This window comes from Camelus ferus, chromosome 25 (genome assembly GCF_009834535.1).
Source record: "Camelus ferus isolate YT-003-E chromosome 25, BCGSAC_Cfer_1.0, whole genome shotgun sequence".
Taxonomy (NCBI): Eukaryota; Metazoa; Chordata; class Mammalia; order Artiodactyla; family Camelidae; genus Camelus; species Camelus ferus.
The window spans coordinates 30,525,058-30,548,500 of NC_045720.1; the positions used below are offsets into that span (position 1 = coordinate 30,525,058).

The following is a 23,443-nucleotide window of genomic DNA, read 5'->3' on the forward strand; positions in this document are numbered from 1 at the left end:
AATCCCTCAGTGGGGTACATCCAGAGGCTGGTGGGCAGACTTCCTGCTGGAGTCCTGAAACAGTCAGCAGGAGCCATGCTTCTTTCATGCCCTCGATATTCTTATTTGCTTCCTTCACTGTCTCTTCCCTTCCTTCAGTCATGGAGGTCCACCTCAGGGCTCTGGGTGCTGCTGGGGAGAAACAGGTTTCTCCAGGCGCCACCCAATCAATTGGGCCAGCCTGGCACCCGCTTGCTGCTTCCCACCTCCTCTGCAGGAGAGGCCGCCCCGCGCAGCTGGTACCTGGTAGGCAACTGTCGACAAAAGAGAATGTTTCCTTTTTACGTTTCTGCTGTAAAGTTACTAACACACTCCATCATTTACTTGTACAAAAACTTAATAATATTAAAGAGGACAAAACTAGTTTGTTTGAAGACTAGAAATAAGTACCCATTATGGTAGATTCTCATTTATGAACTTAGGAAAGAACAGTTTAAAAGAAAAATGGCATTGTTTGAAATCACTTACCTACAAGTTTTTTTAATGTTCTATAATTATAAAATATTAAAGAAAAATGGATATGGTAACAGTGAAAGTGACAGTCATCTTTCATCTGTACTTCTAAAGAACAAAAAAATGTTCCAGAAAAGGACAACTGACTAAAGATTACAGGAATAAATGACAGAACACTAATAGACACCTGACCGGTTTATTGTAAGAAACACCTTTACTTTGGCCCAGTTAACAAGGGAGCTCTCAATATAATTAAGAGGTCTTCACTTTCCCTTTTATTCCAAGGGAATAAATATGATCATGCTTAACGGAGGGAAAACAAAAGAGGAAGAAGATATTTTAAATGTGTGGGGGAAATGTGGGAGTGACAATTCAAACAGAAACACAGGCTTAGCTGCTTTTATATGGTGGCGTTTTGTTATTGCTTATATAAGTGGTATATGAGGGGTACTAGCTTTTAAAAATCTAGTAAAAAGTGGTAGAACTTTTGGCAATTTTTGTTCTTAGTTATTAGGCAATGCTTCTGTACTAGAAAAAAATAGGTTCTTATAGCTGTAAATTAATAATCACAATTTAACAATCATTTCATATTGCAGACTTAGGTGTTGCACTTCATCTTAGTGGGCGGTAATCCGCAAGTAGTATACAATGGGATTTATATACGTATCTTAGCAGGAGACAAAGGTGATGTGAGCATCACTGTTAATGATTTTCACTTTTAAAAATGAATTTTAAAGGAAGTTTTATCAAACTTAAGAGGACTCTTTCATAGCCCGGAGAAATGTAATTTAACTCAAATTTTTAACAAATTAAAAGAAAATGTGTAATATAAATTAAAATGCATTTAACAAGTTCCAAATATACTTATTATTAAATATATAGATGTTAGCTCTGGTACATAAGAAAATATTTACAACTGATAAAAAGCACATATTGTAGAATATACGTGTTCTATGTATAAAAATAAGTCAAATATTTATAGTCCAGACCAAGGGATCTTTTCTAAGCCAGGTTTTATCCGTGCAGCTCTATTACAATACCATCTCATTAGCATTACTGGAACACATACATGCATGGAAGAAATTTAAGAATAATCTCGATTTAAAGCTCATACTGCCTTCTGAGGGCCTGTACATCTTCTAAGGTAAAACGTGGGCTTGGTGTGTCTGAGAGGTCATCAAAGAGCTGTTTAATTTGCTCTTTTTGGCCCATGCTAATCAATGTCAACATCATCTGAAAGAAAGAGGAAAATTAGATTAGCATGCAAATTAACATTTTAAAGTTATAAAAACCCTAAAAATAATCAATCTCTATGAATAAGATGTTCTGCCACCTACCTTAAACCTTTCTGCTTCACTCAGATACAAAAGATGCTGATACACCAAAGAGGGATCTTTATCAATAAGATTATTTTTCAGAGACTGAATGAGGAGGAGGAACGTATCCCCCTCCAGCTTGTTACTCAACAACACTGGCAAGTCTTTCGGTTCCGTGATGGCTAAAAGGTGTGCACAGGCCTCTCCGTCTTTCCGAGCGCTGAGGGCGCTGATGAGCTGACCAAACTCGTAGGCGTTGTTGGGCTTGGCGATTGGCAGCTGCTCGTGGAATTCTCGTGGCCCGTTGCTCGTGTCCCCCTTCTCAAAAGCAAGGCAGTGGGTGGAGACCTCCTCCGAGGTCCTTTCAGGCTCTTTATGGCCTCCATTCACCTTCATGAGGAAAAAAAACTGCACTGTGACACAAACGACAGCCACTGAGCACATCCTAAGTTACCTTTCTTAAAGTGGGAAGGAACTGAAAACCACAAGGGGACTGTATTTTAGTCAAGTTCTAAGTGAAAAATGTCTCATTTGTAATAAATCATAAAATCTACTTTTTTCAAGAAGAGAAGTTTTAAGGTATAAGTATCCATTCATAAACATACTCTTTTAAAGTTAAAAATTTTTTTGACATTGAAAATATGACAGTAAAATTTCTTATAATTTTCCATGAATAAAAGCTACTATATAAAAGACCTATAACCACCTTCTCTTTTTCATGATAAATTTTACATTGACTTATTTTCTTACATTTAACAGAGAAATGAACTCATATTTTTCAGTTTTCTTAAAACAGTTTTGCCTTCTCTCCAGAGGGAAGAAGCTTCCTAGTCTCTCACGTTAGCCTCTTACTCTTAGTGGAAATGGAAGCTGACAGATGGTCTGACACTGGCACTCATGAATGCAGAGGAACTCATGAGCTGACATCCTTCACTAAAGCAAAGGCCTGAGTTATGTGAAGTCACACAGGGAGGTTTGCATCTAGGGAAGTCCAGGATCCCTGGCGAGGCCAGTCTCGTTCCAGTGTACTGAAAAGGTCTGAATCAAGCGGGGAGAGGGGAACATCTCTCCGTGAGGTGTGGCCTGCAGGGCCACTGAAACTGAATCAGTTGTAGGGTTCTCTCCACAGTCACAGGCGCCCAGGGCAATCTGGAGTGCAAGCAATCAACCCCCCAGGCCCGGTGGCGCTGGGGAGGGAGCAGAGAAGGGAGACCCCAGACTCCCAGCACCTCCCTGGGCCCACGCTGGGAAGTGCAATGGCTAATTATCACAGCAAAGGAAACGTTTTGACATTATAATCGGTTAAAATTTCTTCACTGATCATCAGAATTAAAAGTTTTAAATTTTTCTGGTAGAACTCATGGAATGTGACCTAGGAAACCAACATGCATATAGGATCCCCAAAAGAGTACTTCCAAAGATAATCAAATACAAATACCTCTTGAATCTCAATTTTCCTTCTCTCCTTTTCTTTGTTGAATGATGCTGCACCATCCTCAGTATTAAGGATTCTGGTTACCTCTTCCAGTTCCATCTTTGCCTCGACAACACCTGGGTCTAGCAGGAGAACTTTATTGAGGTCGTTTAAACTTTTCTGATAATTCTGAAAGTAGAAAGGCAGAGAAAATAATTTCCATAAATAAAAGAAGGAGCACAGATGCGCCCGAGTAGGGGTGAGAATGGTGAGGGGGGTGTGTGGTGTGTGTGCGCTGGGTTCCCGTTAGGACCACGGTTACAAAGGAAGGCCTATGGGGTTAAGTCTTGGGCTGAAATATCACAACCCATATCACAGTGAACATCCTCCGCAGAAGAGCGAGCACGGAACCTGGAGTGAGGTCAGGTCTGTATCACCACTTCATGGTCTCTGACGCACACAGGCATGTGCCATCTGCTAATGAACAGATGAAAGAATGGACATCCTCACATCAGCACCTCCCAGCAGTGAAACCTGAACAAGAGCCTAGAACCTTTCTGAGTTTCAGTTTTCTCATCTTTAAAATAAGGATAACGAAAGCTTTATTCTAGTTTTCACAAGGCTGTGCCAAGTCATAAATGAATTAATAAAATAATGAATGGTTTAAACCTATAAAGGGCTGTTATATTAGTTGTTACCATAATATCTTGTTCCACAAACCCTTCGAAGTTACTCACTGTTCAAACCGGCCAGCGTCAACAATGATTAATTGACAGAGTCACACAATACACTGGAGAGGTTGAGGGGAATGAAAAGGAATCTAAGTAATGAAACACAGCGTGGAACCTGGTGGCAGAGACAGATGCCACAAAATCACAGTCTGCTGTGACAGGCCATATTCTAGAACTACGGGCTACACCCATGTTTTAATTAAACCAAAATTAATTCTGTGAGGAGGTGGAGAATTCCAATGATGTGTAACAGCTCAAGTATTCATGACACATTGAAACCAGAGTGCACGGGACACAGGCACAGGCAGAACAAGCCAGTGATGCTGTGACATTCCTGGGGCCTAGCTGCGAGGCCACTTCCCCCACCCCCATCCAGTAACACACCAGAGCAAGAGTGGTATGTCTACAGGGATGACCTTAAACCTGATCTAACTTACTTTTTTGAAAAGGTAAATTATTTACAAACCACAGTACATGAGTACTATTAATAACAAATCTCCACACAGCCCTGTGTCACAGCAGCACAGGTGGAACCTGCCCCAGAAAAACAAATGACATCGTATTTCCATCCTAAGTGTTGCAGGCAGGGAGCCAGGTGGAAGGGGGGCCGGCGGGGCCAGCTGAGGGAGGAGCAGTAGCTAATTCTCACCATTTGTAGCATTTTGCAAGGAGTGTTACTGTGCTCTCATAATAGCCCTGTAAGTACTTTCATTGTCCCCACTTAAAGAGGAGACTGAGGCACAGAAAGGTACTCTGTGCGATGAGCAAGGCAGCAACGAGCAGAAGGTGGACGATCAGACACTGGCTCAGGTGAGAGGCCGGGAAGTGGAGATCTGTGCCCGCAGCCTTGGAAACGGGAGGCCAACGCCGTGGGAGCCGGCAGGCTTTCTGTTTCCAAGGAATGTCTGTGCTACTGAGCAACCTGTTTGGTTGGAGGAAACCTAAGAAACCAAGAAATGCACTTTAATTATGTGTTCGGACAGAGGGCAGGACAGCAGGAGAAGAGGAGGGGCTGGATCCTGGAGCCACACAGACAAGACCCGTCTCCACACTCCTGTGCCAGGAGCAGGAGCACGCGGGGGAAGGACAGCCGTGCCCTGGCCCTCATGGGAACTTATGAAGGGAAACAATAAGAAAACAAACGAGTAAATAAGAAGAGCATGGACTGTCATGCATGCATTTAAGAAAAGCAAGGGTTGGGAGGGATACTAATGAGGGGGAAGGAGCCTCTGTTCTAATGCAGCTGTCAGAGAACACAAGGCCTGGAGGGAAGGAGGGAAGCCAGCCACACACAGGGGAGGGAAGAGCAGAGCTCAGACCAAGAGAAAGTGTGGCTCCGGCAAAAACGAAGACAGTGAAAGTTACTAACGACCTTATTAGGCCTTAAAGAAAAAAGGTAAAGTATAATCAGGTGTCTGCAGTAACACATACTATTAGTAAATGTGCTTAACCTACAATTATTTTATAAGATATTACTATTTTTGATACTTCTGACCCTACAGCATCCCCAGTTGGCTGTAAACTCCTGAAGTGGGCACCATGTCTTACTCACCTCTGTGCTCCCAAAGCCTGACACCAGATGACATTCAGTAAAAGACACAAGTTGTAATTAAAAGCAAAATGTTCCATTATCTTTTCCTATGAAGAACAGCTATACATTAAGGAAAGCCCTTTAATGTTTCAAAACTGACACACAGGAGGAAAAAAGAAGCCCACTAGAAAACAAACCAAAGATCTGAGAGAGCAGAGGGTTCAGCTAGGAGCCACGGGCAGGCCCTGCTCCCCGCAAGCCCCTGCGCACTGCCCCCAGTCACACGGGGAAGCGGGGCCAGGCGTGAGTTCTGCTGCATTTTACCAGCAGCTGCGGCCTCTGAAGATCCTCAATTTAAATTCACTTGGCACACACTCAAACTACAGGGGATATAAATCAAGCTATAAGAAGTCAAACCAGAAAAACAAGCTGCCAGCCTCATAATCCAGGGGGATAGGGTTACTCAAATTCGGGATCAGCCTTCTGTGTGACAATACAATTTTCAGCATTCCATCCGAGGAAGTATTCAATTCTGGTCTTTCACTAGGTACACCTTCTCAGAGTCAAGTAAACGAGACCAAAGAGTCAGGCAGCGGGTATAGGATAAACGTGCTGAGTCTGGATACACATAGACTCGTGAGGCATGCAGACCACATGGACCCCTCATGGACCCAAATCCATATGTTCAAAAGCAGCGGAGTAAATTTTCAAAGAGCATCTTTTAACTCATGGTGCCACATACACAGGGAATCTTCACGTGATATTTACAAATTATTATGTTGCTAACAGAAAGGGGCCATTAGGGCTCGGTCACCTGGGCACCTTGAACACACAGTGAACACACTGTGAACACAGAATCCCGTGGCTGGGAGCTGCTGGGTTGGTGAGTGGGCGTCCAAGGGCCGGGAGGGTGGCACACCCCAGCTCCCTGAGGACAGACGCTGCTGTGCTTGAGCCCCTCCTGGACCCTGTGCACCTCTTCACCTGGCTGTTCGTCTGCATCCTTTACAACAAACTTAGAAGGGCCGGGCAGGGCTTGGGGGGAGGTCAGGCTCCACTGGGAATGGGGGTCCTATCATGGCATCCGCACAGGTGTGGCTCCTGCAGCCTGAGGGCTCCAGGATCCAGAAAAGCCTCATCGCTCGATGCACGGATCGAACTCATGATAGAGGACACAAGGCATGATCACCCTTGCCCAACTAAACCTAAGTTTTACGGACTACAGTTTTAGGTATTTCCCTGTCAGTGATGGGCATGGGATTAAAAGAACTATCTCAAACTCAACAAGGTCTAAACTCCCTCGAGGCTCCCCCTCCTGCTGTGCGGCCTCTGTCATCACATCCACTTGGCCACTGACACAGATGGGGGCAGGGGCAGCAGCCCTTCTGTTCCTTCCCCTTCTTTCCCCCGTATGTCTGACTGCTCCATGCGGCCTGTCACCTTGACCCTCAATCCTCAGTTAATCCCTCACCTTCTGTTATGCGCCGAACTGTGTCCCCTGAAAATTCCTAGGTTGGAGTCCTACCCTACAGTACCTCGGAATATAACCACATTTGGAAACAGTTTCTTTAAAGAAAAAAGTTTCTTTAAAGAGGTAATCAAGTCAAAATGAGGTCATTAGGGTGGGTCCTCATCCAATATGACTGGTGTCTTTATAAGAAGAGGAAATCTGGACACAGGCATGTACAGAGAAGAGACGAAGTGAAGACACAGGGACAAGACAGCCAGGGAGAGGTGCCGGAACACATCCTTCCGGCACGGCCCCCAGAAGGGACCAACCCCGCCCACACCCACACTGTAATCTTACACTTCTAGTCTTCAGAACCGTGAGAAGATAAATTTGCTGTTTCCGCCACCAGCTGCCGTACTTTGTTAGGGCAGTCGGAGCACGCTTACACACCTTCTCTCTCCCCTCTGCCATTACTTTCCTGTAGGCACCTGCTGCTCGGCTTGCTGGCCTCTCACCCATCTCCCTCCTCCACGCTGGGAACCCTTCTGATCCACCACCTACAACATCCCCAAATTGAATCAATCGTGGCACCTTTTCCACCCTTTGGGGGCCCCCCATCACCCTCAGGATCAAGCTTAGCCTCCATAGCATGACCTCTGGGCCTCTTGGGATCTGACCATCCCTCCCCACCCCCACCCACACCTGGCATCCAGCTGTACCAGTTCAGGAACAAGGCCATAAAAATACACATAAGAATGTCACAGCAGCTTCATTCATGACAGCCCCAAACGGGAAACACCTAAATGTCATAAACTGGTGAAGATGTGAAACAAACTGTGGTATATTCATACAACTCAGTAATAAAAAGGAACAATTCCTGATACTCATACAGTAAGGATGAAACTGAGACGCCATGCTGAGCAAAAGAAGCCAGACTAGAGGACATGCTGCATGATTATATTTATGTAAATGTCAAAAAAAGGCAAACATCTCCAATGATAGAAATTAGATGAGTGGTTGCCTTAGGGTCTGGGTGGAAGGAGGGAGATTAAGGTCAATGGACATAGAGAACTTTCCGGAGAAACGGAAATGTTCTGTTCTTGTTGGGGTGGTGGCTGCGAAGGAATGTACATTATTCAAAAATCAATGACTAAACTAAGAAAACAATCCCATTTACAACTGCATCAAAAAGAATAAAATACCTAGGAATAAATCTCACTAAGGAGGTGAAAGGCCTCTCACTGAAAATGAAGACACTGATGAAAGAAACTGAAGATGACACAAATAAGAAAATGTTCAGTGCTCATGGATGGGAAGAATTAATATTGTTAAAATGGCCGCATTATCCAAAGCACTCTGCGGATTCAATGCAATTCCTATCAAAATTCCAATGGCATTTTTCACAGAAACAGAACAAACAACCCTTTAATTTGTACAGTAACACAAAAGACCCCAAACAGCCAAAGCAATCTTGAGAAAGAAGAACAAAAGTAAAGGCATCATGCTCTCTGATGTCAGACTACATTACAAGGTCAGAGCAGTCAAAACAGTATGGTACCATCATAACCGTCCCTCGGATCAGTGGAACAGAATAGGAGAACCCAGAAATAAACCCATGCATATATGGTCAATTAATTTACAACAGAGAAGCCAAGAATTCTCAATGGGGAAAGAGTAGTCTCTTCAAAAAATGGTGTTGGGAAAACTGGACAGCCATATGCAAAAGAGTGAAACTGGACCACTCTCTTATACCATACACAAAAACTAACTCAAAATGGATTAAAGAACTGAATGTAAGACCTGAAACCATAAAAGTCCTAGAAGGAAACACAGGCAGTAAGCTCCCTGACATTGGTCTTGGCAATGATTTTTTTATATTTAACACCAAAAGCAAAGGCAACAAAAGCAAAAACAAATGCGACTACATCAAACTAAAAAGTTTCTGCACAGGAAAGGAAACCATCAACGAAGTGAAAAAGCAACCTACTGAGTAAGAGAAAATATTTCCAAATGATGTATCTATAAGGGGTTAATAATATCCAAAATATATAAAGAACTCATGCAACTTGGTATCAAAAAAAACCAAACAATCCATCTGTATATCTTCTTTGGAAAAATGCCTATTTAGGTCTTCTGTCCATCTTTTGATTGGTTTTTTTTTTTTTGATATTGAGCTGTATGAGCTGTTTGTATATTCTGGAAATTAATCCCTTGTGGGTCGCATCTTTTGCAAATATTTTCTCCCATTTTGTAGGCTGTCTTTTTATTTTGCTTATGATTTCCTTTGCTGTGCAAAAGCTTTTAGGTTTAATTAGGTCCCATTTGTTTATTTTTGCTTTTATTTCCATTACTCTACGAGAGGGATCCAAAAAATATTGCTGCAATTTATGTCAGAGTGTTCTGCCTGTATTTTCCTCTACGAGTTTAATAGTATCTGGTCTTATATTTAGGTCTTTAATCCACTCTAGGTTTATTTTTGTATATGGTGTTAGAGAATGCTCTAATTTCATTCTTTTCCATGTAGCTGTCCGGTTTTCCCAGCAACACTTCCTGAGGATACTGTCTTTTCTCCATTGTGTATTCTTTCCCTCTGTGTTGCCTTCAGTCTCTTTCATCAGTCTTATAGTTTTCAGAGTACAAGTCTTTTGCTTTCTTAGGTAGGTTTATTCCTAGGTATTTTATTCTTTTTGATGTGATGAAGACATACAGATGAAAAAGCACATGAAAAGATGCTCAACATCACTAATTATCAGAGAAATGCAAAGCAAAACTACAATGAGGTGTCACCTGACACCAGTCAGAATGGCCATCATCAAAAAATCTACAAACAATAAATGATAAAGAAGGGTGTGGAGAAAAGGGAACCCTCCTACACTGTTGGTGGAAATGTAAATTTGGTGTAGCTACCATGGAGAACAGCGTGGAGTTTCCTTAAAAAACTAAAAAATAAAGTTACCATATGATCCAGCAATCTCACTCTTGGGCATATATACAGAAATGATGAAAACTCTTAATTTGAAAAGATACATGCACCCTAATGTTCACAGCAGCACTATTTACAATAGCCAAGACATGGAAGTGACCACAATGCACATCAGCAGATGAATGTCTAAAGAAGATGTGGTATGTGTATGCAATGGAATATTACTCAGAAATAAAAAGAATGAAATAAGTCTACCTGCAGCAACATGGATGGATCTAGAGATTATCATACTAAGTGAAGTAAGTCAGAAAGAGAGAGACAAATACCATATGATATCACTTATATATGGAATCTAAAAAAAAAATGATACAAATGAACTTATTTACAAAACAGAAAAAGACTCACAGACATAGAAAACATATTTATGGTTACCAAAGGGGAAAGGGGATGGGAGAGGAATAAATTAGGAGTTTGGGATTAGCAGATACAAACTACTACATATAAAATAGGTAAATAACAAGGACCTACTGTAAAGCACAGGGAATTATATTCAATATCTTGTAATAGAATCTGAAAAAGAATACATACATACATATATATGTATCATTCTGTAGACTCACACTGCCCACAGGCCATTAAGGCCCAGACCATATGAACTTCCCAAACTCTGGTATGTCTCTACCAAGTTCCTCTGGTGAACACGTCTTCCATTCTGACACCTTCCTTTCCTTCCACCCCACAGACAACCTTCACTAGAGGAATCCAGGCATTGCTGGTGGCCCTCCTTCAGTAATTCAGTAACAAGCCTTCCTGTCCCTTAAAGTGGACTTATAACCAACACCACTCCTTAGAAAATCAGAAAATAAATCATCATTTTTGAGTAGGAAGCAATCTCAGAAATTATCTAGCTCCATGGTACAGTTAGGAAAAATCTGAGACACCTTCCAAGGTTTCAGGACTGATGAGAACAGAACTAAGATTAAATCCCAGGATTATGTCACTCCCATTCCTTGGTCCCACAAGTTATGTTCATGAAAACCACATGAGTTGCTCACAGAGCTGAAACTTACATATTATAATGAAGATCTCACCTTGAGTCCCTTATGAGCAAGGGCTCGTCGATAGCATGCTTTCACATTCCTGTTATCTATCTGAAGAGCCTGATCACAGTCCTGCTTTGCCTCTTCAAACTGGCACAGCTTCAAGTAACAGAGAGCTCTGGTATAATGCAATGGAACTGGGTGTTATGAAAGGTAAAGACAACATTATCTGTACATTTGGACAGCTAACAGGAATCAGAAATAGCTAAGGAAGTCTGTTTCTATACCACAGCTGCTGCAGCTGAAACCTAACATTTTTCTCCAATTATGGCGTTTTCTTGCAATACATGTAATTATGGCCCTGGGACACAATGACTATCGAAATACAGTACCGGCCCTCAAGGAGGCTGCAGTTGAAGGAAGAGGCAGACAGTTAAAATCAGCAAACACAAAATCTGTACTAGATGCTCTGGGAACACAGAGCTAAGACTCTCATCAGATCCGGTGGAGTTGAAGCAAGGGGAGGAGTAGTCAAGGAAGACTTCCCAGAAGAAGTGACATTTAAGTTGATGTCCAGAGTATGACATGAGAATTATCCAGTATGAAGGCATTGGGCTGAGAGTTAAGATGCAGGGAAGGGAGAGTAGAAGCCACAGGTACAGCATGTCAAGTACTACAGTGAGAGAGAACACGGTGTTCTGGACGGACTAAGGAAAGAGCCCTATGGCTGGCGTGTGGGGATGAGGCTGGGAGAGTGGGAGGCCACAACATGAAGGGCCTTGTAAATAATGGCAAGGAGATTGAGCTTTATCCAGAACTTAATGTCAGTCCAGTGATGGGCTTTTAAACAGCCTGACATGTTCACCAGGTCTTAGAAAGATCACTCCAGCTGCAACTTGGAGAATGATAGGGAACAAGACTGCACAGGGACACCCCGGAGGGCACTGCAGACATCTGGGGACAGTCGGTGATGGCTCAGAGCAGGGACTGGCGGTGAGGGTGGAGAGAGGAATTTGGAAGGCAGGACACCTGAGCTGCTGACAGACTGGGAGAGCGAGGCGGCGGTCAGGCACGATGACTGGCCGTGAGTGCAGAAGGGCAGGGCTCAGGTCCACATCAGAGACGGAGACTTGGGAGACAACTAGAAGGCGGTGACCAGAGCTGGGGAGAGGATGAAATGGGCCAGAGAGCACTAGAGCAAAAAAGGGATTTACACCTTTAGAACCCCAAGAATCCCAGGGAAAGAAAAGCCTCACAAAGAGGGAAGGGGGGAGCCCAGCAAGCGAGCTGTCTGCACGGCGGCCAAGAGAGAGGGGGTCTCCAGGGAACACTGAGGGGCCACGGAGGCCCAAGACCGCACAGGCCGAGCAGGAGCGGGACAGAGAGATACCTGCTGTATTTACTGACAAAAGTTTGGGCAAAAAGTTGCCAAGAGAAGAAAACAGGTACAAAAACAAAGCAGTGGGGGGTTAAGTTTTAAAAAATGCATCTGAAATAACTAGGAAAACCCACCCCTACTCTTTAGGAACCGTACCTTATTCTTCGTTGTCACCCCAGACTCTTATCTACTCCCTAAAAATTCCCAAATCACTGTATTCTAGGAAACTATCTTTTCCACCATAATGTGGTAAAGGTGGCACCTGAGCAGCATTCTAGAACAGTCTGCACACGGAAAGATGCCAGTCCCTTCCCTTAGCGCTTCAAGAGAAAGGGGCACTTACGACACCAGTTTGAAGGCCAATGGTTTCCTGCTCCGGCCACGGCACGGAGGGCGAGGTGAGGCCCGCTCCCCGGGCAGCGACGGCAGCGCAGGAACAGCGCAGACCACGTCAGGCCTCCCAGGCCACACCACCATGCTTTCCATCTCTCTGGAAATCCTATGGCCCTACCTCTTTAAAAAAAAGCACTCCCTTTGCTATATAAATATACGAACAGAACAACCTGACATATAAATTCTCAGAACCATGGAGAAAGACTCTCGCAATCAATCCATCTATATTTTTAAATCAAAAGTATTCACATAAGAAATACATACAGTTACACAGAACTTGCCTGTTAGTGTAAATGGCACATTCCTTGTTGTTAATCTTTAAGCATTCACTGTATTTACTAAGGGCATCTTTATAGTTTTTGTCCTTTACATACTGATTTCCTTCTTCTTTAAGGGTTTTAAACATTTTTTCATCTATGGGACACACAGAAGAAAGAGGAAATTCTCACGTAAGCATCTCTACAAATCTTAAATGTACTGTAAATTAACTTGACTATACACTGTACAGAGATAAAGTTGAAATGCAACATAAAACTGTACACAAATTAAAAAGATAAACTGATTATAAATAAAAATGATTATACATTATGACACTATTTTTTCAAATTAGAAAATAAAATATGAGTGATTCTCTCATCTTATCCATGTTGGTATGCCTTTGTTTCTCTGCTTGAGATACAAGTAGCTAGAGTGTTTGCTTGAGTAACTATTTCATGAAAAATGAACACACAAACCCATTAAACCCTGTAGCAGACATCTGTCCAGCACTCCAGATTTCCTTGGAAAATCACACCACCTCCACTCTCTACTCCTGCGGCTTAGGTAAAGCAAATCCCACCTGAGCCCTCCCTTTGGGGGTCATCTTTGTTTTATTAATCAACACATTACATCCCCTTGGTCACAATAATCTAATTGGTCACAGATGGACCTGTGAGAACCAATGAGCTACAATAAGATTTTTGTGGCAGCTTCTGATAAGGTAATTCTTACTCTCTCCCGTGGAATAGGAGTGTAAAAGGAGGAGCTATTTTGCGTTCCTGCGGTACAAGGGGAGAATCTGAGAATGGGGCCAGCAGAGCAAAAGAGAGGCCAAGATGGAGAACTAAAGACTAACCTCTGAGTCCTGAATCCAGCCATCCCTGCAGTTACTCTTGTGGACTGTATTACAAGAGCCACGATAAACAACCTTTTTTGCTTAGGCCATGAAGGGTTGGGTTTTCTAATATCTGCAGTCAGAGTCCCAACTATTACTATTATCTCTTATCTTACAATGATCATGGCTGACCCCTGCTCAGGTTCCACTTTCTTCTTCCTCGGGGGACCTCGATATTCATTCGGCTGTCCCTCCTCTCCTGTTCAGGCCATGTATTCAAGGCAAGCTGACCCCACTGACCAGGAAAACTCAGGCCTAAGCCAATCAGGCAGAGCATTCCTTCAGCACAGGGACTGGCACTTGACTCATTAGAATAAGTACCAGTGGAATTCGAGCCAACAGAATAACAGGCTAAACAAACTAGGTCTTTGGAACAACTTATTTCTTCATCCTTAAATTAAGGCCACCAAAAGCAATGGTGTCTCTCTCCGTTTGAACACTGATAGGTACAGACATGGTAAAACTGCTATGGTTCTACTGTCTCCGGCCAGAGCCTGAACCTTGCTTTTAGAGTCTGCCTGGGCCCTTTCAGTTACTTGAGCCAAAACCATTCCTTTAAGTCAACAGATTTTTCTCTTAATTGCAACTTAAGTTTTCTAACACACACAAAGTATTAAAATTAAAAGCTCTAAAGCCATGAAATAACTTTACTGTATGAGTAATTTGATATAAAATAAAAATCCATAAACTTAAAATACACCTTTAAATTCTGCTTCGATCTAAAAATCTTGATAGACACACTGAATTTAAAGTATAAAGTTGGAATGTGTACAATCCTCTTATTTGTCCCTTTGCACAAATGGCATGAAATGTTGGTTTTTCATCCTTTATTTCAAATTACAGAGCATTTCTGCCTAATGTTTCATGTTTCAAAAGATCTCACTGTGGTGCCAAATGACACTTCCCAAGAATTCTTGTGTATATATAAGCTCTAAGACAGAATATTACAGAGGATTTTTTTCCCTCTAATTTGCTGAAAAACTTTCTTCAAGCTTTTCTCCCCACATTGTTTTTAAGCCTTGGGTATCCAATCTCACTAATGATTGGTACACAAATATGAACAAAAAAGAGCTGATTCTACTTGTACTTATGACCTACTATCATATATCTATGGGATGGTTAGTATATGCACTTCATTAATAATGAATAGCTACCCTTTATTGAGCAAATACTTTGAGCCAGGCCCCATTAATAATGCACTTGAGAGACTACAGACCTCCACCTAAAATCCCCAAGCGAAATTCCCTGCGCCTTCTTTCTAGGCAATGAAAAGGGTGAGGGTCTAACACTAGCCATTGGGACATCATGGCTCAGGAGCCTCCGGGAGTCTGCAAGATGAAGCTGACTCCAGCCACAAGTGGGGTTTCTAAGCAGGCAGTAGAAATGGGGCCTCAGCTGACTCCAACAGAAAGCAAGAGTAAAGCCACATCTATTAAACACTCCGCACAAAGTACTAAAGCAAGCACTGTGGGATGCAGGTGTGGATGTGGACCACCCGGTACAGGGAAGGAGGTGCTGCTAGACATGTGTTGTAGGGCTTTGTTTTATTATTTCATCAATCTCATTACACTGGCTCTGCCACATACGTGGTGTGTACGAACTATGTGCTACTTCTTTTTCTTATTATTAACAATGCTAACTTAACCTTTATTAAGAGGCTACTATAAGCTTACATAGTCAGCACACGCATTAAGTATTTTATATGCATACCTCCATTTGTTCCTGAGAATAACTCCATGAGACAGTTACTCGTATTTCCCCATTTCCCCCTTCTCACATACACTTAAGACACTGGAGGTGTGAAGCAACTTCTTAAGACTGTAGTTAGGAAGAGGGAGGACAGGGTTTTAACTTAAACCCAGGTCTGATGACTGAGTTCATACCCTTGTCCTTCTGCTTTACCGTGAAAACAGACACACGGCTCACGATAACCTTCGGCTTCCCCTACCTGTGGCACCAGGTTGCTGATGGCTGCAGGAGTCTCCCACTTGCTCTGGGGCCGCCTCTGCTGCAGGTTGCCAAGCTCGCAACTGTGCGGAAGTGGGCACAGCGGGAATGGGTGACAGCTTCTCCCGCCAGCTCGGTCCATCCAGAGCCATTAAAATTCTTGTGATTCTAAAAAGAAAATGAGTTTTCTGTTGATCATGCAATTTGCTTTTTGTATTACTGATGGTCATATCAAGAGTAAAATTTATAAATGCTGTGCATGTGTGTACTTCCCTGTAGAAAACACATAATCTTGAACTATCTGCTGTCCACTTAAACTTTTAAAAGAAGAACTTTTAAAAGGTGCACCAAACTATGTAACTTTAGATCCTTTTTGTATCAAAAGGAAAAATTAAGACAGTTCTAACTGGTTAAACAATTTTTTAATGTATATGCAATAAAATTTTAATTTTTAAAAAAGTGAAATATAAATATATAAAATTTAGGAAGCCTAGAAGAAATAACACAGTCCCACATAACACTGAATATAATTACTAAATTGATAACGTATTACTCTTGAGAATAATCAGAAGTAGTTTAGAATTTTATGCCCAAACTGTATACTAAAGACAGGTGCACACTGGCTGCTGAAAGTGATGACTTGCCATTGCATGAAATACTGCTTTTTTCTTAAAACATTTACATGTGGTTAAGCTTCCCTTACCTTGTATTTTTTTATCTCTAAATTATCCACTTATTACCTCCCCCCCCAAAAAAAATTATCTGCTCATTTTGTTTTCATATGCATAAGATGGAAGAATAGGACACTGGTGTCTACGACAACGATCCTTGTATTAATGCCACTTGCTAACATATAAAATCCAGATGAACATCCCTGACTATCACTTTCTCATCATTCTGGACATCCAAAATATCATACTTAGATTTTAAAACAAAATTGAATTATGTCTTTGGGATACATCTGGTTTTAAAAAGGTGCTCCCCAAGACTGAGAGTTTACTGGTTATTTATAGAATGCATTCAAATTAGTTAACTCAGTAGTTCTTTTTGTGTGTAAAAATTTTATCCTTATATAGAGGCAAATATAATACACATACTTTCCCTACAGTTCTTAAACTGAAATTTCAATATTGCTCTTTGGTTATGATAACCAAATCTCATATATTTTAGTGTAAAAAAATAAATTTGAAAAATAATGTATAACCACCCACAACTGCAGAAGAAAAAGCAGCTTTAGAAAAAAGAATTTTCAAGCAAAACCTGTATTACCAGCAGAGAAGAAGGAAGAAGCAGCTGAAAAGAGATCATGTGTTGCCAGGGAGTAAATAAGTATATGCGGGGAAATGTAACATAAGATTCCTGGAGAGGAAGAGAGGAATATGGTTAATGGAAGACACAAACAAAATAAGCACAGGTGTTTAAATTAAAAAAAAAAAAGCTATCATTACTTAGATAGAAAAGCAAGCATAAATATGGGGATTCATGAAAAAGAATAGAGAAATTTTTAAATGGATATTATATACAAAATATATATACAGACAAAGCCTCATCTTCTCATAAAACAACATTTTTTTTTTAATTGAATGGTTCTTGCCACTCCTGGGCATATATCTGGAAAAGACAAAACTCTAATTCGAAAAGATACATGCACCCCAATGTTCACAGAAGCACTATTTATAAAAGCCAAGACATGGAAGCAACCTAAGTGTCCATCAACAAATGAACTGATAAAGAAGATACACACACACACACACACACACACACACACACACACACACACACACAATGGAGTATTACTTGGCCATAAAAAAGAATGAAATAATTCCATTTGCAGCAATATGGACAGACCTATAGATTATCATACTAAGTGAAGTAAGTCAGAGAAAGACAAATATCATATGGTATCACTTACATGTGGAATCTAAAATATGATGCAAATGAACTTATTTACAAAACAGAAGCAGACGTACAGACAAAGAAAACAAACTCACAGTTACCAAACGAGAAAGCAGGGTGGGGAGGAAGGGGAGGAAGGATAAACTGGGAGTTTGGAATTAGCAGATATGAACTACTATATACAGAATAGAAAAACAATAATGTCCCATTGTGTGGCACAGGGAACTGTATTCAATGACTTGTAATCTACAATGAAAAAGAATAAATATATATGATGTATAACTGAATCTCTATACTGTACCTCAGAAACTAACACAACATTGTAAATCAGCTATACTTCAATTTAAAAAACAACCAAGAAAAACCCCCCAAAACAGATTCACAGACATAGAAAACAAATTTATGGTTATCAAAGGGGAAAGGCAGGGAGGGATAAATTAGGAGTTTGGTATTAACAGATACACACTACTACATATAAAACAGATAAACAATAAGGACCTGCTGTATAGCACAGGGAACTATATTCAGTATCTTGTAATAATCTGTAATGGAAAAGAATCTGAAAACGAAGATATATACAGATATATGTACATCTATATGTGTAATTGAGTCACTCTGCTGTACACCTGAAACTAACACATTGTAAATCAACCATACTTCAATTAAAAAAATTAAAAATTAAGAAAATAAAATAATAAATGGGTCATAAAAGTCAACTGGTATAAAAGAAACTCCTTGAGTACATATAAAAATTATAATACACTCCTGAAAAAGCCAAACAGAATTACCATATGACCCAGTAATTCCACTCCTACATCTACAACAAAAGGAACTGAAAGCAGGTATGCAAATAAGACCTTGCACATGAATATTCATAGCAGCACCATTCGCAACAGCCACATGGTGTAAACAACCCAAATATCCATCATCGGATGAATGGATAAACACAATGTGATATACCCATACAATGGAATGTTATGCAGTCATAAAAAGAAAGGATGTCGTCACACATGACACACCATGGACCAACCTTGAAAACATTGTTAAGTGAAATAAGCCAGACACAAAAGAACATATTGTATGATTCTATTTATATGAACACTATCCAGAATAGGTCAATCCATAGAGACAGAAAGCAGACTGGTGGTTGCCAGGGGCTGGGGGAGGAGAGAATGGGAAGGGACTGCTTAGTGGGGACAGAGTTTCCCTTTGGGAATAGACGGAGGTGGTAGTAGCACAACACTGTGAATGTACTAAAGGCCACTGAATTGTATACACTTTAAAATGGTTGATTGAGTTGTCACGTGAATTTTACTTCCTTTTTCTTAAGTGTAATGTAGAAAGTTCAGAAATGTGAGTGATCACTGTCTCTATGAGCCAGATTTCCTTAAAATACCTCTTCAACAGGGCCCTCGTCTCTGTTAGGCACTTCAGGTGTCTTCCTGCTCCGTTTCACGGGAACCCCTAACTCTGTGAGACGGTCCTAGTTTCCCCAGCTACCTGGGAGACTCCCAGACTGAGGATGGGCAAGGTAAGGGCAGAAGCCCGCAGCGCAGGGTCAGCCCTGCCCTCTCTATTGGGGAATGCATTCATCCCACACTCTTTACTGAGGAGACCCCTGTGCAAGGTCCACAGCTACAAAGATGATAAAGTCCAATCCTAGTGGAATGGGAGGAAAAGAACTTCACAAAAAGAGAGGGACAAGGAGTTTACCAACATCATGGAAGCTGGGCACAGCGTTGCAGAGGCACCGAGGAAGGGACCCTGAAAGGCGTGTGAGCCGGGGAGACAGGTGGATCAGGGAAGGTTCTCACCTAAAGGGCAAGAAGGAATGAGCCAGACGAAAAGCGGGAAGGCACGCACGCCTGACTATGCAGGATGGAGGCCAAGGAGGCCGGGAACGCCCAAGCTGCCATCTGGTCCCACTCTAGATCTGACAGCCAGGATCTGTCCCTTTCTTCCACTTAGCCTGGGACCAGACAGTATCCCTGTGACCACAGAGTGGAGGTGCCCGAGATGGCTGTCCACTTGCCACCCAGATCTTTCCAGCTGTTTCCTCCAAAGTGCAGTGACACTGTGTGGGGAGGTTAAGGCAGGATTTTAGAAAATGAATTACTTGAAACATGCCATCTCATATTCTACAGCATTGTTCCAGGTCTCCTCGTGGTCTCTCTGGGCCCTTCACAGACCACCCCTGCACCGTCTCTCCAACAGCTGTAGCCGCACGGACAGAGTGGGGCTGGCCGTTCTGTGGTCCCCCGACCTCATGAACAAATGTTCACACTTGAGGATACTCTGTCTTACGCTGAGTTTTTTCCCCAGCTATGTTCTACTTTGCCCAAAGACAGAGACTCCGTCAGTTTTTTCTCTTTTTTGTCTTTTTGTGGGGAGTGGGGCAATGCACACTACACAGGGCACAGTGTAACACACAAGAACTTGGAAGAAATTATACTTTAGACAGATGGAATCAGAAAACAGTATACATAACTAGAACTGTTATCCAAGTAGTCATTTTCAAGTTTCACCTGAAAGCAACTTATGGAAGTCTGGAAATTCTTACCTGCCCATTCTCACTCAGGGGATCAATAGGTCATAACATAAATTAGATCCAAATTCTTTGCTATTTCACCATTTTAAGTTAATACTCATCCTAGATGGGTGTCTATTTAAAGGGCATATAACACAAATAGCTAGCAGACTCATGAAGACATCCACTCTCCTGAGGACAAACAAGATGTGTTTCCACTGACAGGTGTGGTGCCAATGAACACCTGCAAATTCTGCCAGAAAAGATTCAACATGGCAGTTTTCACTACATTTTTGGATCTTGTCCTATAATTAGTACTGATTTATGACATCACTGAAACCATCTTTCTAACCCCATAGATATTTACAAATATCAAAATCAAATTCTGTGCATTTTTGAGCAGCACGAAAGAGCTACATTCTGTGCTATTAAAAATAAACATATATATAGAATATCCAATGGACAGTAATAAATGGACCAGGAAACAAATATAAAGGTATTAGAGGACAACTCAAAATGTGTCATGTGATAGAAAGGTAAGCTAGAGAGAGAGAGAGAGAGCCAGTGAGAGAAGACAATCATTCATGTAAGGCCAGTGATGGAGAACATGTCTACACTTTGGCATCACTCTCGATGGAGAGGAAGAAAATAAAATCTCATTCAATTATAAAACAAGTAGACCTCAGGCAGCTGCCTCAGGTTAGGTTACCTGTTAATACTGTCATTTGCTATCTGGATCCCGCAGTCTATCTGCAACACTGTTTTGTAATCCACATAAGCTTTATGATACTGCTCTAAAGTTTCATAGGCCATTGCTCGTCGAAGAAGAGGCTTGACTGAGAACGGATGAAGTTCCAGAGCCCTGAAGGAGACAGAAATATTACATGTCATTTGTTTTGAAAATTACTAACAGTACTGGATCCTCACATACATACACATCTGATATTTCACTTTGGGGACTTGGCAACACACCAGAAAGGCAAACCCAGAGTAGCAGAGCAATCAAATCTGTGGTTACTTCCTTTCTTTTATTTACTTATTTATTTTAATATTTTCTTTTTTTTTCAATTTATATACATTTTTAATGGAGATACTAGGGATCGAACCTAGGACCTCATGCATACTAAACATGAGCTCTATCACTGAGCTACAACCTCCCTCCTACTTCCTTTCTTTTAAACCAGGACCAAAGCCCTTTGGCATTTACTCTTTCCCCCAGTGAGACTGAGCTCCCTGGCAGCAGGCAGTGCCCTCCCTCTCCCCGCTCCCCTATGCGCTAACAGATCAGCCCCCCATGGCAGCAGGTACAGAGCAGACTTTCAACACGTTCTTGTTATTGACAGATTAAAAGGAAAATTTTGACTTGAACCAATGTATTTAATAAGGTACCTTAGCACAGACCCACAAAAACCTGTATGACCTTTTGAAAATCAGCTGTCTAAAACTTAATATAGTCGATTATGATTTACTTGCTGCCCAAGGGCTTCAAAAACAGACCAGAGGGAATCAAGAAGGTAAGTATACAATGATTTCTTGTAAGTCATGAATTTTCATCTTGTACTTTTTAGTCTATGAAGAGTCACCAATATCACTGGAGATGTATTTCAAGGTTATGTTCCTTGGTTTTGTTTGAAGTAACTGCTTAAAGCTACCTCACTACTTAAGGCACTTCATTATATTCTGAAATAAAGCATATAATCAAAAGACTGTATTTATGAATGAAAACTATTGTACTCTTAAGAAAATCAACTGAAACTGTAAAGAAGTGCTCTTTGCAGAGATTCTTTGAAGAGCCTATTTTCTCTATAAACCGCGGAAAAGTATCTGCACCAGACTGTCCACACTGGGGGCAGAGGTTTGCTCTTCCGCTAATTCTTATGCACGAGCAGTTCATGTATCAGACACCCAACCTGCTTCAGGAAATGCATGAGGAAGGGCTGCTTTGCTTCTTCCCAATAGTCCTAAGATCTGCCATCTATCCTGTCTCCCGTGACCTGGCAAGGATGCTGCACCCACAGAATATCTGCCAGTGTGAGTCACTGTGGATGCCCTCACCTAGGGTCACAATGAGCCTGCACGTTAACATTAATGTGCTCATTTGCAGGTGAGGAGATGCAGAGACACATGGAGCCATCTGCTCACGTGCCTTTTGAATTTAAGCTTCGGGGAAGCAAGGGCATCGCCTGTCCTGATCACCACTATATTCCCAGTGCCTAGATCATTCCTGGGCCACGAGAGGCACTCAGTAAACACCTCCTGAACGAACGTTCAGGGCCTACACTCTTTTGACCACAAATACATACAAAAGCACCACAAATAAAGGAATTCAGAGGCATCTGCCACTCAGACTCCTTCATAATTCTCTCCACTGTACAGATACTCAACTGCATACATGGCGTGTTCCTGGGCTCTGTACCATGCAAGTTGTTCTAGCAATGTCATTAAATCTAATTAGCCTCATGCCTTTGAAAAATAACCAATTTTGCTCTGCCTCGGTGTTAGGATTGTGGGTGATTTGAATGATCTCCTTTGTGCTATGTTGGGTTTTAATTTTTTTTTCTGTAATAGGTATGTGTTACTTTTGTAGCCAGTAGAAGTTATTTAAAAAATCAACTAAAAACACTCAAACACTAGAAAACAGGTTTCTGGATATCAGGATCTATCACCGGTACCACTGCCTTAAATCGACCTTAGTTTAATGCTTAGGGAATATTAATTATACAGTGATTACAAATATAGGTTATAGACACATGACTACCCTCATTTTACCAAAGACTTCCTTCCAGTGCCCAAAGTGCTATTTCTCCATGCAAGATGGACGTGAGGTAGGCATGGAATCTAAAATTGAATGAGACAATGCATCTAATCCATTTAATTTTTAGCACTCCCCAGCCTAGTAAATGGAAGGTTTTTTCTTTTTAACCACAATCCTGAAAATAACAGTTTTGTTATGTTTTGTTTCATATATTAATCTTATATTATATGTGCTTATAAATGAGAATTCCACTCAGGAAAAAAAGCACAGTCATTTATAAAAACCAACACAGAGAACTTTTCAACCAGAGTTTACAAAAGCTTAAATATTCAAGTTAACACAGTGAAGACTCTGAAGAGTCTTCTACTTTCAAGTTCGTCAGAGAGCAGCAAAAATGGAGCAAAAGCAGAGAAGCACTTGGCAACACTGATTTGTCTTCAGTCTGTCAAAATACCTTCCGTGGAAAGTTGGTGAAGGATTTTTGGTGATAACCCAAA

At 41.5% G+C, this 23,443-nt stretch overlaps 1 protein-coding gene across 3 annotated transcripts in view; it reads right to left on the minus strand.

Annotated features, from left to right (window-relative positions):
• Positions 1–674: 674 nt before the first annotated feature.
• Positions 675–23,443, minus strand: part of SPAG1 (sperm associated antigen 1) — a 69,476-nt gene continuing 46,707 nt past the window's right edge. For all 3 annotated transcript variants that reach the window (XM_032468262.1, XM_032468261.1, XM_032468263.1), the window contains 7 exons: positions 20,901–21,053; positions 15,770–15,936; positions 12,950–13,082; positions 10,949–11,075; positions 3,247–3,411; positions 1,830–2,198; positions 675–1,725 (listed from right to left, as the gene is read on the minus strand). In XM_032468262.1, coding sequence (XP_032324153.1) covers positions 1,594–1,725; positions 1,830–2,198; positions 3,247–3,411; positions 10,949–11,075; positions 12,950–13,082; positions 15,770–15,936; positions 20,901–21,053 — 1,246 coding nt within the window. In that variant the 3' untranslated portion in view covers positions 675–1,593. The remainder of the gene's footprint in view (positions 1,726–1,829; positions 2,199–3,246; positions 3,412–10,948; positions 11,076–12,949; positions 13,083–15,769; positions 15,937–20,900; positions 21,054–23,443) is intronic.